The 19,481-nt window shown below is 38.0% G+C and overlaps 2 protein-coding genes across 3 annotated transcripts in view; both read left to right on the top strand.

Moving 5' to 3' along the window:
• The window catches only part of LOC144633322 (sulfotransferase 1B1-like), a 19,462-nt gene extending 12,033 nt beyond the window's left edge, over nt 1-7,429 (top strand). For both annotated transcript variants that reach the window (XM_078492217.1, XM_078492210.1), the window contains 2 exons: nt 4,225-6,515; nt 7,369-7,429. In XM_078492217.1, the coding sequence (XP_078348343.1) occupies nt 4,225-4,506 (282 nt within the window). In that variant the 3' untranslated portion in view covers nt 4,507-6,515; nt 7,369-7,429. The remainder of the gene's footprint in view (nt 1-4,224; nt 6,516-7,368) is intronic.
• A 1,541-nt stretch (nt 7,430-8,970) lies between these two features.
• On the top strand, nt 8,971-18,537 carry LOC144633341 (sulfotransferase 1C4-like). Its single transcript, XM_078492232.1, has 5 exons — nt 8,971-9,021; nt 10,440-10,586; nt 13,827-14,201; nt 15,361-15,455; nt 18,137-18,537. Exons 2-5 carry the CDS (start codon nt 10,454-10,456, stop codon nt 18,407-18,409), a joined length of 876 nt encoding a protein of 291 aa, XP_078348358.1. The 5' UTR covers nt 8,971-9,021; nt 10,440-10,453; the 3' UTR covers nt 18,410-18,537.
• The last annotated feature ends 944 nt before the right edge of the window (nt 18,538-19,481 follow it).

Raw genomic sequence — 19,481 nt, 5'->3', positions numbered from 1 at the left:
ACAAATATTAGCCCGAGAAGCGAAGCTTCGAGCGGTAATATGCTAGTTTTAAGAACATCAAATTTTCAGACCGATAGTTCCGAGACTGAAAATAGTGTAATTGTAGTCAGGGGAAGACATAGTTTGTTGAAGGTTTGTCGCTGACTGTGTTTTGAAGTTAATTTTTCAAGACGTTTCGGCTATTGCTTAAGCCTTCATCAGTTAAAAAATCAAAGCTTTCACACGCGATTTAAAAAATAGCAGCACGTTAGCGCGCGCTTTAAAAATAACGTGTAAAAGTTTGAAACAAAAGAAAACGTGGCGCGAAACTCATGCGCGTGACAAGGACTTGTAAACCTCTGGGATGACAGCATGGTCGTTCCCAGAGTGCGTATCCTTTATGGACAACCAGGCTTCCAAAAAGAGTCGCTTGTGGTAATTTCGCTCATGTCCAACTACATTGACGGCATTGAAATCCATGTGGTGATTATTTTCATGTACATGACAGGAGATCTTTGAGTCATGGTCGAACATGGCCACTGCTCGTTTGTGTTCCGCAATCCGGGTCTTTAATGGTCGCTCCGTTTGACCGTAGTATACAAAGTTACAGTTGGTGCAATTGATTTTGTAAACTACGCCAGATCTTGGGTGGTCAACATCATTTTGAGCCTTTGGGCGCGGAAACAAACTGTTTACAGTTTTTAGCGGTTTGTAGGCGACTTTGATCTCTTGTTGTCTCAAAATGCGGCCAATCTTTTCGGAAATGCCTTGAACATAGGGGAGTACCACGAAGCCATTAGTTGGTAAATCTGCTGGTGGTTTTGACAGTGATCTCTCACACTTGTTAATAAAAGATGGTGGATAGTTGTTCTCGCGCAACACCGACTTCACTCGTTTTGTTTCTTTTCGTTTCCCTTCTTGTGTTGAAGGAATGTTCTTTGCCCTTCGTAGCAGTGTGCAAACTACAGATCTCTTATGACACACAGGGTGATGAGAATTGAAGTCAAGGTATCGGTCTGTATGTGTTGACTTCCTGTAGACATTCACCTCAATTCGTGTGCCACTCCTCGTTGTGATAGTATCCAAAAAGGGTAGTCCCTGCTCCGTGGTGTCCTCAAGTTCAACAGTGAATTGTATACTGGGATTTATGGAGTTCAGATGTTGATGAAACTCGTTTACGTGTTCCTTTTTGAAGCATGCGTGGCTCTCATCCACGTAGCGGAACCACCACTTAGGAGGGTGATGAGCAACATCATGAAACTATTAGAATTTGTTCTTAAGCAAAGCTATTTTAAACACGATAACATCTACTACAAAACAAATCTTTGGATGTGCGTTTGGATGTGCGATGGGCTCCCCGATCAGCCCTGTTATAGCTGACCTTGTAATGGCGGAAGAGATTGAAGAAATTGCGATCACCACAGCTCAGCTCAAGCACAGCTCAAGCACAGCTCACAAAAAGAAACAAAACGAGTGAAGTCGGTGTTGCGCGAGAACAACTATCCACCATCTTTTATTAACAAGTGTGAGAGATCACTGTCAAAACCACCAGCAGATTTACCAACTAATGGCTTCGTGGTACTCCCCTATGTTCAAGGCATTTCCGAAAAGATTGGCCGCATTTTGAGACAACAAGAGATCAAAGTCGCCTACAAACCGCTAAAAACTGTAAACAGTTTGTTTCCGCGCCCAAAGGCTCAAAATGATGTTGACCACCCAAGATCTGGCGTAGTTTACAAAATCAATTGCACCAACTGTAACTTTGTATACTACGGTCAAACGGAGCGACCATTGAAGACCCGGATTGCGGAACACAAACGAGCAGTGGCCATGTTCGACCATGACTCAAAGATCTCCTGTCATGTACATGAAAATAATCACCACATGGATTTCAATGCCGTCAATGTAGTTGGACATGAGCGAAATTACCACAAGCGACTCTTTTTGGAAGCCTGGTTGTCCATAAAGGATACGCACTCTGGGAACGACCATGCTGTCATCCCAGAGGTTTACAAGTCCTTGTCACGCGCATGAGTTTCGCGCCACGTTTTCTTTTGTTTCAAACTTTTACACGTTATTTTTAAAGCGCGCGCTAACGTGCTGCTATTTTTTAAATCGCGTGTGAAAGCTTTGATTTTTTAACTGATGAAGGCTTAAGCAATAGCCGAAACGTCTTGAAAAAATAACATCAAAACACAGTCAGCGACAAACCTTCAACAAACTAGTTCCGAGACTGAAATACTCTATTGTTTTTATTGTTCACCACTAAATTTTCTTCCGCGCGCCCATACAAAAACTAGCATCGTGAATTATTCTTTACTTTTCAAGATAAAAAACTCAATTGAAAGCCGGCGGACGAACACTATCGCGTCAAGTGATCAATTTAAACCAATCAGAATCGGAGAAAATTTAGTGGTGAACTATAAGGGCTGATATTGCCCTCCGCGGATAAACACTATCACGTCACTTGATCAATTTAGGGATGGACCATTATATTTTTGAGGGGGGGGGGGGGTTGGGCAATTTTGTCTTGTTAAGAATTTTTTTTTCTCCTTTGGGCTGTGCAAGAATTTTTTTAGCACCTTAAGGTTGTGCACGAATTTTTTTCTTCAGTTTTCAGTCTTCATATTTATTAAAGTATCACGAAAAATGAGCATTTCCTTCGCAGATGACATCAAATTCATGATTGTCCTCAAATTAGCTGATATTGCTAAAGGTATTTCTTGGGTTTCTTGCTTATCTGTGTCCAACACCTTATTTGTGCTCTTCCAGAGAGGTATGAAATCTAGAGGCTTTTCTTGAAGACCCCGGGGGGGGGGGGGGGGGGCACTCCCCGGGTTGAAGACCTACAAATCTAGGACGATATACAGAAAAAAAGCTAAAATCCTAAATCTATAATATCATATTTCCTTGAATATAAAGCGGCCACAATACAATAGGCTCTCTCCCCTCAATAAGTGTCCATTGCCAAAATAAAATAGTAAATAAAGCCCCATCCCCTCCTCATATACATATAAAAGCTTTACTATCTTGGCATCAATTCTGTTGCTCAAATCTCAGTTTTAGAGATACAGTTTGTTGAAAGAAAAACATGGTATGTTCCCACCTCTCCATTTATATAACATATAACAAAACCAAACAACCCCAGTACCCCCCCCCCCCCCCACTCATAATTCTGAACTACAAAAATATAAAAAAGCATAGCGTGGCATGGGCGATGATCACTGGAAGTCCGCTTTTCGATAAAAGCGTATGTCGAAACACAACTCTTGCACTTTTTTTGGTCCTGTGAAAGTGCCATAATCTAATTTTCAAATAATTATTGTTTATTTAATTAAATAGATATCAGATATGTTGAAGATAGCTGAAGATAGCTGAAAGTTAAATTTTAATACAAGTTATATTTTAATATAAAATGATATTTAATTTTAAGACATTAATTTTATATTATACCAGATTCAGTGAAATGGTTCAAATTTATGTTTTAAATACAAGAGATGGATAGAAATGATGTATTTATGATAAGAAACACAAAGAGTTGAATTATTTTACAAACAATTACACAGCATTTTTGTCTGTTGAAATAAAATTATGACAAAAATTACAGATTAGTTTTTTATTTGGTCTAACAGGATCCTACAAGTAGAAAGGCTTGCTCGATTTTTATTTTTCCTTGGCCCACTGTGCATGATTTTTTTTTTCTCAACTTTTGCTGTGCAGGAATTTTTTTTGGTAATTGCCCAACCCCCCCCCCCCCTCAAAAATAAAATGGTCCATCCCTTAAACCAATCAGAATCGGAAAAATTTAGTGGTGAACTATAACTGCTGATAGTTTCGCCAATTATTAACCGATAGAAACCGCGAGCTCGCTGTCTAATTGTTAAATGAAAGCAAGAAAGAAAACCTTCCTCTATGCTGGAAATAATTTTCTCAAACTCATCAATAATTATAATCCCCAAGGCGCAAGTTAATCTCCTGCCTAGCATATACTAATCACGTAATCAATACCAAATAAACTGGTCAAAGACGTTATCAAACCAGACAACGTATGTCATGTTCAAGGTCTTAAGTGAGTCTTACATATGATGAAAAAAAAAACAAACAAGATTTATTGAGTATGACTTCGGGAAAAAAAGGTCTACCATCAATGAAATATTAATAATTCATTGTTTTTATAGTTATGAATGCAACTGGTGAATTTTAAACATACATGTTTCCATATAGCTAGATGTGTTATTTATTTAGGATCCAGCGGAGGCTGTCGACAAGATAGCAAGGTTTATTGGTAGAGAGCTCTCCCCAGAAACACGTGACCTCATCGTCCAACAAACGTCATTTGGCGCCATGAAGAGCTCTGGTCACACAAATTACAGTTGGTTTGAAGGAGTGAAGGGGGATGGCTTTATAAGAAAGGGTCAAGTAGGAGAATGGAAAGACTTCTTTACTGAGGAACAGAACCAGTTGTTTGATAAAGTGTTCAAAGAAAAAATGGAAGGATCAGGATTAATGTTTGAGTTTGAAAGTTAATCAAACTGATATCGCTGAAACAAACAGAAAATACTGAGTACTATAAATTTACCAGACTAGTAATAATACATCCTGCCTCTTCCTGAAAGATAGCTAAGTTAGACGTAGAAATCCTTTCCTTCAGAGTGCAGTTTCATGATGTTGATGACAGGTGTTCTCCACTTGTGATCTTAGCCCATAGCAATAAGCGGACTTGGAAACCAATTTTTTTTCTAATTAGCATATTCTCGGGCATGTTGAAGGATTAGAATTTAACGTCGGACTAACCGCACTGATTTGTTATTTGAACCATTTAAAATAATGATCTGTAATCCTTTTAAAATAAATCCGCCGAATAAGGGGGGGGGGGGGTGGGGTGATTTCGTGATACCGAGGCGACTTTTCAAGACTTTCATTCCAGTGCGAGTTCATCCCTGTTCTCAACTCTCTTGTGGTTCTGTGTTCGTTTACATGATAGCACCATTAAATGCCATCATGCCGGAATGAGTCATCCCGGTGCGATTTCTCCCCGGTTACTGCACCGGATCGAGATTTTCATTCCGGTATGAAATTTTATTCCGGTGTCACGTAAACGCGGTACGACTGAGCTGATGAAAGATCGTTTTATATTATTTTAAACGGCAGTATGAAACTCACACCCCAATAAACCAAAAAAACATGGTTTAAAACTCACGAGGAACGCGGTATGACTTTTTAATCTCGCACCGGAATGAAAGTGGCGCCAGGGTATCATGTAAACACCCCCCCGATTCCAGATTACGTTCAGATAAAGACATAGACATACTCATGATCCAATATAAATGAAAATACAAATGCAATACCCAACGCTACAAAGTCCAAACTTTCAGGTTGTCTTATTACCATTGTCACTGACAGTGGTTTAAATCCTTTTGTGGTAAAATATTGTAAAATAACGTTTATACCTAGCAAAGTTTAAGGGACCTTCAACTTACTTTATGGTGGAAATTCTAAGGTTTTGGGTGAGGTAGTTTCGATCATGAATTCGTGTGAGACACTGCCTGTTTCAATCATAATTAGACTAAACATGTTTTGTTTTAGGATGACAAAAGTATAAATAAAAACAGTCAATCGTGTTGAAAAGTGTAAATGTATGTTATCATTTTGTTAACAACTTAGAAGCTGTAAACAAGTAGAGAATGAGATTTCCTGAAAGTAGCAAATGGTGCCAGCCGATACCTACGATCTCATGATAAGTTGCTGTCAAAACCGAAAGAAAAAAACGAGCTTGTTTCTTTCTGAATTTTATCTTCTATGACCACTTTAAGGGCTAATGGTTTGAAATTTTCTATTGTTTTTAACCTCCGGTAGGCGACCGCTATATATAATCCGAGCTCACTCTGGAGGCCAATCGGGTAGCGTGACATTTTACAACCCAGATTTTATGATCAAGTCTGTTCTTGCATTAGAACCTTTTGTTTTCTCATATCCGTTACTCGCAAGAGACCATTGGTTTGTCGCTGTGATATTATTATAAATTGAAGATGCTCTGAAATCTATTTAAATAACCAGATGTGTTCGCGAAAAAAGTTTTGGGTTTTTACGGTTTTGGGTATACCTTGGGACATGGAACAGCCTCTCATGATCACAGGCTTCAATTCAAGATTTAGGCCTCCAATGTTCTGACTTCTCGTAAGCTACCACGTACTGTTTGACTTACGTGAGGTTGGACTGTATTTGGGCAGCCTCCTAGCCAGTCCAGAATATACGCAGAAAAGGGTATACGCGTGACGTAACGAAACCATTGTTCTCAGCGAAAATACGAAAAAATCGCCAAAAATATTCCGCAAAAAATACACTTTGTTGTTTCCAGTCTATTTTCGGCCGTTTCGTATTACATCCGGGAACGTGAACCTGTGTTTTTGTAGTGAATAGAACCTTGAACAACATGGCGAAGTTTGGCGAGGAAAGGTGCAATGTGAAGCGTTTTGCAGGCGTTTGAAGTTTCGTCTCAGCGGTGGTGTGTCCGCCATTTTGGTATTGATATAACGGTAAATGTATATTTCATTTGGTTTTCTGATCTTTACACAATTTTGACGGGGAAATGAACAATTTTTCTGAATTCGTTTGCTTGTGTTTCGTCTTTGTACCATTTCAGTTAATGGTACACTTTTTTTGAAAATCGAGTGTTCATTGCGAGTCCGCCGCTTGCACTCACGCTCGAAGTATTTGTGTATTTGTGTAGTGTTTAACCTTAAGCTTTTCGCGGCAATGGTAATCTCTTTTGCTTTGACTCAGATAGAAATGTACCTTCGCAGGCAAAATCTATTATCAGCATGGAAAATTTGTGGCTTTATCATCTGAAAAGACTCCCGGAAAGACTTCACTTTGCCGAAGCGATTAGTCAGGATTAGTACAATTATCGTGAATAAGGGGGATTATTGCAGGGATTTTCCTCACTATCTCCTTCCTTTCGTTTTAAGCTGTACAATAAATAAATTTCCTAAAAAATTATTATTATAAATGTGATTGGAAATATACAGTTTGTTGATGCAGGTTGATGATGATGATTTGTGGTACTGGTAAATAAGCCTGCTAAATACTAGTTATGCAACGCTTTCGAGTGGAATACTATGGAATATCCCACGAATCACTTGTATTTTCTCGGTATACACACGAGCCTATGGGAAGGTTGGGTTGAATACCGTCGAATATACAACGGCTTTCCTGTATTCTGATTGGCTGTATTTTCTATGGCATGGTATAAATACCAATATGAATATGCTAAGGAGGTGATCCTGGTACCAGTGGGTCACCAGTGTATATGATGCATATAAATTTGATACAAATAAATATTTGTACTTCTGAAAAGCCGAGAAATTTCTCCTCTTTATCTTTTTTCAGGTGCTTTCCTCAATCAAGAAGGCAAATTATTAAAAAGAATAAAGTTGTACACATTAATTTTGCCAGCTTGTATTTGTTGTTTTGTCACCATAACTTTATTCTGCGAGCAAAGTTCTCTTCTATTTTTATTTGAGAATCAGGGTAAAGTGGAAAGGAAAAATTTCCTTCTTGGCTGCAGGAAGGGTGATGTGGTAAAGTCTGGTGTCATGCAAAGTGCAAAAAATCAAAACAAAGGTGAAGTCTGTGTCGAGCCAATTGATTGGCCCAAACTGCCAGTGCTTATCCTGGTTTCTGAACCATAGGCTTCTAGGCCGGGGCCTGATTACATGAGCCGGGCTGGCCCGGTTTGCCGAGATCTCAGCACGCCTGTTCAACTCAACAAAAATCAACTTTGCGATTACATGACAACCAGGCCAGCCCGGTTAGCCGAGATCCAGGCTAGCCGGGCTGAAAATTTTCCCTGTAATCGCATTCACCGGGCCAGCCCAGCTAAATGGGCCAGCATTAAATTTCTCTTCCGAGTACAATATCTGACGAAAAAATCAATTCTCCTCCTTCTAAATAGGATGTAGAGGCATGATTCGTGCTCTGATCATTCGTGCTAAAACCGGGCTGAAAGTCATCTCGGCAAACGGAGCCAGCCTGGCTAACCGGGCCAGCCCGGCTCATATAATCAGGCCCTTGGAGTATTTCTGCTTCCCTGACTGGCAAGATCAAAATTGACCGATACTTGTCACGGTTTTCTCGGGCACTTGCTTCGTAAACTGGCGCAACTCTTGCTTCCTTTTATTTGCTGAAGATGACACCGGTGTTTAACTTTATTCATTTGGTGTAAAGTCACGTCGAGGAAGAAACGATACAAAACAATGCTTTTAAAAAGTTTAAATGTTAATTGTTCTTATTTGAATTTGAGGGTCATTACCATATTGTTACTCACATCTCGCTAAAATAAAGAAATACACACTTTGAGAACAATGGGCACTCGATCAGAAAAACGGCTTAATAACCAGTCGAAAAGAATTGTTGGCCACTTGATGCCGAACTCACACTTAACCAATATCGAGACATCGATAGTCTGTGTCGGTCTAGCCTGCAGAACAGGCGGTTTATTTTTTGCGGGGTTATTGCGAGGTCACGCGAAGCGCGACCCCACGAGCGCTTCGACCCGCAAAATAAACCGCCTGTTCTGCAGGCTAGTGTCGGTCATAATTTCACATTGACAAATACACAATATTATAAGCGCACAGAACTGATGTTAGAAAATGGACTAATTAAAACATTTTCACAGACCTTGCCGCTTTTGAATTCTTGTGAAGGCAATCGCCGTTGTCAAAGCAAGAATTCAAAAGTTTTTTCGCATACCCCTGGGCTAAGAGAAGGCTGAATAACGCGAAATTAAATGTCATCAACAACCAATAGAAATCCCACATTGTCATTGTCGGCATATCCCAAACCCTCTAAACTGGATTTAACACCGTCTTTATTTCAATTCTGTTGTTCTGTTTGCTGGAGTAAGCCAGGTAGGTTTTTTTTCAAAGAACAAAACAAACTGTTACAAAAACCCGGACCGCTTATTTGCTTCTTTAGATTTTGATCACTTGAGATAGGACTCCATATGTGGATAAATTGATATAATTATTCAGCGAGTCCAAGGTAGGTAATATCTCAGTATTTCTAGAGAGAACATACAGACCGCCGTTCATTGCTGGCTATTTCAGTTTCATTTTCATTCAAACTTTGAATGCTAGAGAAGCTTTACTTCCTAGAAGTATGTTTTTCTGGGGTGCGTACTAAACTTGCGAATGCGCATTTAATTTGCGAATTTTTTTTTTTTTTACTAAGGCCATCCCAATAAAATGTTTCGCTTCCCATCGCCCAACTGACCCATTTTTTCCGCAATGTAAAAAAAAAATAAAAATTTCAGACTCACTGCACACGATCTTATTTTATTAACAACAATTGATATCATGTCATGTCCTTGTCTTTAACAAGTAAAATCGATACTAAGTTTTTCAAAGGCTGTTTCGTGCCAAGTACTTTACATTCTCAGCAAGATCGACTGAAACAAAATCTTTCGGTAAAGGGGTCTGAGTTTATTTAGGTAGCCAGGAGATGTACTTTAAAAAGTGCCCATTCTTTTTGTTTTTTTGCCCGACCGACCGACCCACCATCACAAGAGACGGGGTGATGGGAAACGAAACTATTATTGGGATGGCCTAATGCCGCCTTATGAATATTACAGTTGCTCGTTGGACTTCAAAGGAACAATAAACTGCCCACAGCTTGTTCCCAGCTTTAATGATTTTTGTAAGCCAGTTGCATACCCTAGAAAGGAATAAACTTTTCTGATTTGGAACACATGTCTTTTGATATAATTGTGACCGAAAGCTCGCTTAAACGTTAAACAGTTTTCAACGAAGCGCGTGTGATCTAAAACAATTAAAGTTAATTGATAAAAGCGCACTGTATAAAGCGATGCACTGAGATAAGTTCAACTGAAAATTAGGGTTATGAGTAACAACAGGCACTCCTAGAATTATTTGTTGATTTTATTCATATTTCCGCGTTTCCATGCATGGTTATATATACGAAACCAATTAAATTTTACGGGTCATCAGTGTCATTTTTATATCTGGCGTTAAAACTTTTAATAGATTTATTAAGAATTACAGTAAAAACTTGCGAGAAAGAACCTTATTTTCCAAGTAAGCCTAAACAGGTTCTTACATAAATGGTAGTTTAACTTAACAAAAATTTAGGCTATTTAGGTTCTTATAGGTTGTTATTTTCTGAAGAAAAATTTACATTGTTGCTTAGGGCCAATTCGCACCAGCGGACAAATTTTGTAACATTGGTAGATTTCTTCATTTATGTGTCACTTGTTACAGAAAACAAGTGCGAATACGTTTTTTGAGACCAAGAACTTGTCCAACAATTCAGGAAAGCAAAGAAGCAATGTAGCAAATAAAAGGTTTACAAGATGGCACCCCGTCAAGAAATTTGGCTAATGAATTATTTAACGGCTCCTTAAAGCAGAATAATCAAGCTTTATGTTTGAACCCTCACTTTAGTGCATCACCACACAATGGCTGAAATGGTGACATTTTATGGCCTTCCCTGGCCGCAGGGTTTGGGTATAACGAAGGAAAAGGTGGCAATTCTTCCAAGATTGCCTGCTAGAGAAGATGATATCATCATTGCGTCATACCCCAGATCAGGTTTGTTGCTTACTATATGTATATATGTTTTTAGAAGTTTAGTGTACGTTTGTTTTAATGTCCGCTTCCAGAGAGGCCACGATTAGGTAATGAAATTTTCACCTGAACGCAAAAAAGCTGCTCATAATCTTTGCGATATTTATTTCGATTTTAATCATGCAAACTGTTTGAGCCTGTTGGACTTTACTTCCTTAAAAAATTCAAATCTTGCAGTTAGGACCAGTTAAAGGCAGTTAGTACTTACTAGGTACCTTAGAACGGGGCAAGAAGGAGCGCGCGCGCGCGCGCGGGGGGGGGGGGGGTGCTTTTGAGGCCTGCTCCAACTTAAAAGATGTGTAACTTCAATAACCACCAACTTTGACGTTTCCATAGCAACCGGTTTTTGACGGCCGCTATGGTTTAGAAAATTCGAATCGGGCGGGTTATAATCAAAATAATTCCTATGTTTTTTGATGGTTTTAGACAAATGGTTATCACATAAGGTATAATTAATATCATTTATTGCTTATTTGATCAAATATTTACATTAAAATGCTAAAATCCAAGATGGCGGACTAGATTTGTAACCAGACCATTTCTCTCTGTAATTTCATTGTAACCTTATATTTTCCTTTCTTGGAATATTATTTATTACAGACTAAAGATTCAAATTCCATTAACTTTGATTTTCAGGATAGGTACGGAAATATTAATAAAAAAATAATAATAAAATATGTAATGAAATAATTAAGACGTCATAATGACGTCTTTGTTGCTAATGACAGCCAAAGTTTTATCAGATATAAATACTGTTTCAAAATTCGAATAAGACTAAATTTGGATAAACATTTGACAATAAAAATAAGCGACAGAAATACACAACGTTTCGATGTCATCCTGACATCATTTTCAAGTGACAAGTAAGATAACGGTTCAACATTGTTATATTTGCGGTTAGAGGTGTGATGTTTCATTAACATATCACATTGGTACAATTACCAATGTAATCTGTGCGATGCAGAGTATGTCGGCTATACAAGCCGGCATTTACACCAACGTATTGATGAACATAGGTTCTCCGCAATCGGGAAGCATTTGAAGAACGATCACGGCCTTAATAACATCGGCGACCTCACCAGTAATTTTTCCGTCCTTAAGAAATGCAGCGTAAAACTGGACTGCTTGATTTACGAAATGTTGTTTATTAGAAAGAAGAAACTTAGCCTGAACACGCAATCGGATTCTATCCGCGCGAAACCATTTGTTTAAAACAAATATGTTAATGAAACATCACACTTCTAACCGCAAATATAACAGTGTTGAACCGTTATCTTACTTGTCACTTGAAAATGATGTCAGGATGACATCGAAACGTTGTGTATTTCTGTCGCTTATTTTTATTGTCAAATACTGTTTTACCCAATAAAAATTAAACAAATGACATCATAAATGATGCCATATTACGTCACCATGACACCAAAGCATCTATGGTTATTAAAATAAAATCACTCCCCACTACATCTTATGTTAATTTGATGATGATCATAAGATAAACGGTTTTAAAGTTATAGAAGGGAGATTCGAGGCGCGATCCATTGGACCAAATTTTCGGTTTGAATTTCCGAAATTTTCATCTGTCAAATGGAACGGTATTTTCCGCTTGAATCGGCCAGGCTAGTTCCATTCCCGCAAACAATAAAGACATCTGAAGATATTACTCCTCTCTTGATAAATTCTGAAGCCATCTAGCCTTTCACTTAGCTCAGAAACGCAGCTCCACGCTCTTTTAAGCGTAAAGAATGCGAAATGTTTACACTGGAAACACATACATCTGCTTTTATGACATTTACGGAAACATTTGGATTCACAAGATGTGATCTATCGCATTCGTTTAAGAGAATTATACGTGGTGTGCACGTATTTTCGAACTACTTACCAAAGCTTGCTAAACACTCATGTTCCAATAACGCAGTTAAGCTATCTGCCGCAAGAAGACAAGACGAGCACTAATCATTGTTGAGCAGCTGGAATGACCGCCAGGTCGAACTTAATTAGTAAGGATGGGCCGATACTCGATACCAAATATTCGATAGATCGATATATAATTTTGACAATTTGAAAAGTATCGATACTTTCGAAAAATATCGCAGTTTCGATACGTTTTCGATACTGCACACGTGACCTGAGCCTGCGGTCTCCTGGTCAGGAGGAGGTTTAAGAATGCAATTTTGCTCAAACAAATATTGATGTTCTTGTCAATATTTGAATTTTTCTTGCATTGACTTGATGTCCACACCAGGCTCCACAAATTGCTGATGCAAAGGTGAAACAAAGACTGTGTTTTGAATTCTTAGACAAATCACGTGACATACTAATGACGTCAGGACGGAAATGACGTAATAATATCGATATCGATATCGAGAAAAAGGCAAATATCGTATCGATATCGTATCGTTTTGAAAAATCTGTATCGGCCCATTCTCAGAACTTAGTCGATTTCCGGATTGGGAAAAACTGGGCCCGAGTAGAAATTGGCAAATGGAACAGGATTTTCCGAGAATTCCGATTTTCCGGAATTTTAGGACAACCTCCAGAAGTTGACCAAAATTTTCGAAACTAGTTTTCAGAAACTTTCTGTTCCATTCGATTTTGTACAGGAATTTCCGGAAATTTTGGTCGAATGGATCGCGCCCTCGGAAGCCCAAGCCCAACCTCCCCCCCCCCCCCCCCACCCCCCAACATGGTGCCAGAAGGTTCCAAAAAGCCCAGTCTGAAAAGGATTAAGACTGATAAATGAAACTCTATGAGTGTTTGTTAATAACATAGCATTATGCCTATGATTACGACATCTGCTACTTAACAATTATTGGATGAGGTTGAGCATGATAGCGATAATTATCAAGGCCAAAGTTTCTATTATCTGCCGAAGCCGAAGGCTGAGGCGGATAACAGAAACTGAGGCCTTGATAATTATCGCTATCATGCGAAAACCGAATCCAATAATTGTTTTATTATGCACATTACAACAGTCAACTTGTAAGTAAACAACTTTATTGTTTATATACTTTTATAAGCTTACAACCTTTCGTCACTTCTGCATGCATAAAACTATTGTCTGTAGGTATGACGTCACTTCTACATATGTAAAATCTAATGTCTGTAGGTATGACGTAAGAGAAACAGCAAGCAAGAATTAGCTGCGTGCTTATAGCCAATCAAAATCAAGCTGGTGACAAAAATGTATAATAATATCAATTGCAGGCTCAACATGGACTACAGAAATAGTGTGGCAGATAGTTAACGATGGCAAGATTGGTTATGGTCGACTGGATAAAAGAGTACCTTATCTCGAAGGAATGATTATTCCCTTTGGATGTTACCCTTACAACACGAGAGATGGCGAGTCAGTTGAGAAATTGTTTGAAAGCTTCCCGTCCCCGAGTGTATTCAAAACGCACCTCACTTATGACATGGCTCCTAAGGGCCGCCATGAAGAAACCAAACCTCGCTACATTTATGCGATGCGCAATCCTAAAGATGCCTTCGTGTCCTTTTACCATCACCATCGCAACATGCCTCATTTCAAAGAACTTTCCACATGGGACGAGGCCTTTGAATTGTTCATGAAAGGGGGAGGTAAGTAAGGGATTATGTATTAATTTTAACTTTCAATAAAGGAATGCTTACCACACAGAAATCGACGAACGTTATGTAAGGGTAGAGGTGTTCGACGATCCTAACTGGTAAAACATTTAAACAAACAAATATTTTAAATGTCATGTCATGTCATGACACATATCTTTATGCATGCATAACGTGTGACGTATTGTGTGTATCATCTCATTTCCTTTCGTGTCAGACATTTATGCCATATCTTGTTGTCTTGTCATATCGTGTCATATCTTGTTATGTCGTCTCATTTCTTGTCCTGTTGTGTCATTTTATTTTGTGAATTTCGTTGTCTGTCCTATCGTCTTTAATGTGATGTCATACCGTGTGTTGTATCGTGCAATGTAATGTTTCCTTATGTCATTCTATGACGCCGAAGGGCAACCTCGTTCCCAGGGTCTCTCTCTCCCTGCCCCGGGGGCTCCTTGCTTTGTCGTGTCCTGTCTTTTCGTGACAATTTATTAATTTGTGTCGCGGACTGCATCTCATGTCATACCGTTTTGTGTCGTGTTATGCAATGCAATGTACGTTGGCCATTTTGTGCCAGGTCCTTAATGATACATTTGGCGTTTCAAGAAATAAATAGACTAAGTGAGGTCCTCTGTTTTATGAGTCAAATGAGTCTATGAGTCATGAGTCAATAAATCTAGGTGATTTTTTATTAAACCACGGTTAGTTCTACTCTGGTTTGCTTGCGGTTAGTTGCACTTTGGTTTATTTGCTTGCGGTTAGTTCCATTCCCGTTTGCTTGCGGTTAGCTTTTATTTTGTTTGTTAGGGCAGCACTATTTTCAAAGCAATAACTCTAATTTAAGATTTGACTCATTGAGTCATTGACTCATGACTCGTTTAATTCATATAAACTTCACCTAAGTGCCTGATGACAAGCGATTGATGTGCTTGATGCTGCAGTGTTCCGAGTCAAGATTTTGAGATACAATCGTGACTAATAAGCAGATTTTGCCTTGAAAGAATCCTCTTCATTATGGGAAACTGCTCTACATGACAAGAGTAATCTTTTGATCAATGCGTTGACCTTTACTATTATGTGGGTTTAATGATGATTTAATTTGTTGTAAAATAAAGGGAGAGAAGTATGAGTTGTCCAATTTCTGTCTTGTATGTAGCCTTAGGTGGTGTGTGGTTTGATCACGTGCTCAGCTGGTGGAAACACAAAGACGATCCTAACATTTTGTTTCTGAAGTACGAAGACAGGATTAAGGTGAGAAATTTGATTTAATGTATATTTTTAATTAAAATCACTGCCACGTTACGGAAAATGTTGTCCTTTGGTCATCCCGAAACTGTGTATGTATTTAGCTAACAGCAGCTAAATGGGGACACTCTAGTTCTTTATAATATATTAAATTTACAATGTACAATTAAACATTATAATAGTTTACTATATTAAATATTATGAGTATTAAATGAGAATAAATCATTTGAAAACGGTTCCTAAAATTACAAATACAACACAATACAATACAAAAATAATTAAAAAAGGTTAAAATGAGAGAAATGATAATTGATAGATAGGTGTATTAATTATAAATTAAAGTGTATATGACATGAAAAATATTTTCTGCTAATTTGAAAGGCCTTTCGAAATACAGAAGAATGGCGTTTTTCTTTTCGAAATATCTTTTTTCGTTTCAGAGATATTGACGTTTTTGTAATATGCAAATTAGATCAGTGATGACGTCACAAGATTTGACTCTAAAAAATAATTAATGGTAAAATACTGAATAAACAATATCTCTAAAACTATTAAAGCAGTGATCTTGGAACTTGGCACCACAAATGTGCATCACAAAAGAAACAAAACGTTACACTTAGGGCTGTTGCCATGACAACAGTTTTGCCGCTGGTGCTGTCTCAATAAAAAAATGAAATTCCCAGTTTTTGTCTTAAACCAAGAACCATCTAGCACAGCCAAACCAATGGTGGGAATTAAGGCAATATGGGAACTATGTCTGTTCTAAGCAGGACCCTTTGTCTCACTTTAGAGGTCAGATATGGGGATATTTGTCTTTTTGACAGAGAGAGACTGGAGCTGAAAGAGTTGCTATGGCAACAATACTAAGGGTGTCATTTTGTTCCTTTTGTGATGCACATTTGTGGTGCCAAGTTTCAAGAACACTGCTTTAATAGTTTTAGAGATATTGTTTATTCAGTATTTTACCATTTTAGAGTCAAATCTTGTGACGTCATCACTGATCTAATTTGCATAATACAAAGACGTAAATATCTCTGAAACGAAAAAAGATATGTCGAAAAAGAAAAACGCCATTCTTCTGTATTTCGAAAGGCCTTTCAAATAAGCAGAAAATATTTTTCATGTCATATACACTTTAAGTGTCATGTATCGAGTAGTGCATGTGAGGCAATTGGAACACGCGTCCTCGATAAAAACAGTGAGGTCGTTATCTCTTATACTCTTTCTACATCTTCGAGTTTAAGTAAATAAGAGAATTTACGCCGATCAACAAATTGCGTTTCACACGGAATTTTGAAATAAAAACAAATGATTATGCAAATATAAACTTAGCATGGAAGGTGCCGAATTTTCTACCAAACTGAAGATCAGGATCGGGTATAGCATGAAAGAGCCTTGGAACGCAAGCGTATTATCAGTGTTTTTTTAAGACCCATTTGATAAACAGTTATGATTTAAGCCTGGCTTTCACTAGGGACACAAGCGCAAGCGAAAGCATAATTAGTTTGTGCCAAGTGAAAACGAAAGTCGACATAGGCATTAAGTCTGGTTTTCACTAGCGACGCAAGCACAAGGCAAGCACAAACGCAAGCATAACAACACTTATTTTATCGTAAAAACGGTCTTGACGCAAGGATAAGCACAAGCGCAAGCACAAGCACAAGGAACAATTTTTTTTGGGTGCTTGCGTTCGCGTTATGCCGTGTGAAAACAAAACACGGCATAAGCACAGGGAAAGCACTCGTTTTCTAGATTCTCCTTTGTCTGAGAATTTGGGCCTTGTAACTAGTAAACATTGTGTTCTTATGCTTGTGCTTATGCTTAAGTCGACGTTCAATATCACTTGGCACAAACTACTTATACTTGCGCTTGCGTCGCTTGTTAAAACCAGGCTTTTCCGATAGGCTTGAATGAGTTTTGCAGACAGAATCCATTTAGACGTTCGCCTATGATACAGAAAAGAGCGGAATTACTCACAAAATATACAAACTTTATCCCATGCTTGATTTATATACCTTGAGCACTGTTAATCGCACTTTTTGCTTCGACTTGGTCCAGCAATACTGAGCTACAAGATTCACTTAATATTTTATTGTGAAAACAAATAAACCTTCAATTGCTCATAATTTAAAACGTTATGCTAAGAAAGGAAACTTACATTATTTTTACAATTTATCGATCGGTAATGACACCAAAGTTGGATTAATTGCATTCACCCGATTTACTGGGAAACAGAAAAACGTAACCGTCGTCTGTGACAGAATGAAGATTTTAATAAGACGGGTTGCATAAATCATGCTCTGAACGTTCTTAAAGAAATAAGATATCTTGATTATAAATAAATGGAATATTACTAAGCCGGCTTACCATTGCTGTCTAACCAATTGTCAATTGTAATTAAATTAGGTTATCCTTAGCGTATTTTTATCTGATTGTAATTTAAATCGGGTTTTTATATTTTTACTTTTAAATTTCAAATGTAAACGCACTGAGACGTACGTAAAGTGCGTGCTAAGAACTGTTATTATTATTATTATTATTATTATTATTATTATTATTATTATTATTATTATTAACCAGAATCCCATTCGGTCTTATCGTTCATGGTTTATGCTTTTTACGGGTCAACGTTTCTGCAATCAGGTATATGTAGTTCCTAATCAGTTGCTATTATTTTATTTATTTAGGATCCTACAGGTACCGTGGAAAACATAGCCAAGTTCATTGGTAAAGAACTCTCCTCAGAAACGCGTGACCTGATTGTCCAGCAGACGTCATTGGATGCCATGAAGAGCTCTGAAAACTCAAATTTTAACTGGTTTCAAGGAGTTAACTATATTCGAAAGGGTCAAGTTGGAGGATGGAAAGATTACTTCACTGAGGAACAGAACCAGTTGTTTGATAAAGTGTTCAAAGAAAAAATAGAAGGAACAGGACTTACGTTTGAATTTGAGGGTTGATGACTGTCAAAACAAACAACAGTCTTTATAAGTTCTTTTCTAGCCTAAAGGGGCTTTTAATTGTTGATCAACTAGAAATAGAAGCTTTATTTCTGTTGTGTCGCCGTTTAATCTTACTATTGTCTCGAATACGCACATAATTTATATGAAAGAGTTAGTAATTAAAATTAAGGTGTATGGGAAATAAAATATTGGTAATAAATCAAATTGATTTGATGTTTCTTCGTTTAATAAACCGATTTAGGTAACGCTTCTCGTGACATTCGGGGGCGCGTTACATTCGACCAAAATTTCCGGAAATTCTGGTACAAAACTGAATGGAACAGAAAGTTTCCGAAAAATCGTTTTTGAGAATTTCGGTCACCTCTCGAAGTTGCCCATTTATTCCGGAATTTGGAAACTCCGGAAATCAGTTATAATCCATTGGAATTTGCATTAAGTTTCGTTCCTCCATCTGCTGGATAGAGCCCTTCTTTAGACGTAAAAGATGACCTCCGCCTCTGTTACTCCGAGAATTCTTTTGTCGGAGATTCATAACTGAAGTTGATGACGTTAAGACACTGGATTTCTTGATTTTCCATGGACTCATAAAACAATCACAGAATAACTCAAAAGCAATCAAAACCAATAAAAGGAATAATTAAGAATTATCCTGCGAAATCGCGCGGAATATCGCCTGATACTTAGCCGACGAGGCCGTAGGCCGAGTTGGCTAAAATCAGACGATATTCCGCAAGATTGAGCAGGATAATTGTTTTATTATTCAACAAATTGTCAACGAAACACATTTTGCAGAAAGAGAAACTGTAATTATGCAGCGCTTTACAAGATTTCGGACGAATCTTCGCAACCTACGTATATCGCAGGTTATTATTCAACACATGCGCGCGCTGCCCATATATGGTCAAAATGTTAACGATATCTGTCATCCGTACATAACAGATATCCTGCGATATACGTAGGTTGCGAAGATTCGTCCGAAATCTTGTAAAGCGCTGCGTAATTACAGTTTTTCTTTCTGCAAAATGTGTTTCGTTGACAATTTTTCGAATAATAAAACAATTATCCTGCT

The sequence above is a fragment of the Oculina patagonica genome, chromosome 1, assembly GCF_052425735.1.
Source record: "Oculina patagonica isolate OP01 chromosome 1, crgOcupat, whole genome shotgun sequence".
In the NCBI taxonomy this organism is placed as follows: domain Eukaryota; kingdom Metazoa; phylum Cnidaria; class Anthozoa; order Scleractinia; family Oculinidae; genus Oculina; species Oculina patagonica.
The sequence above is the reverse complement of the archived record's forward strand: the minus strand, read 5'-3'. Positions and strand labels throughout refer to the sequence as shown.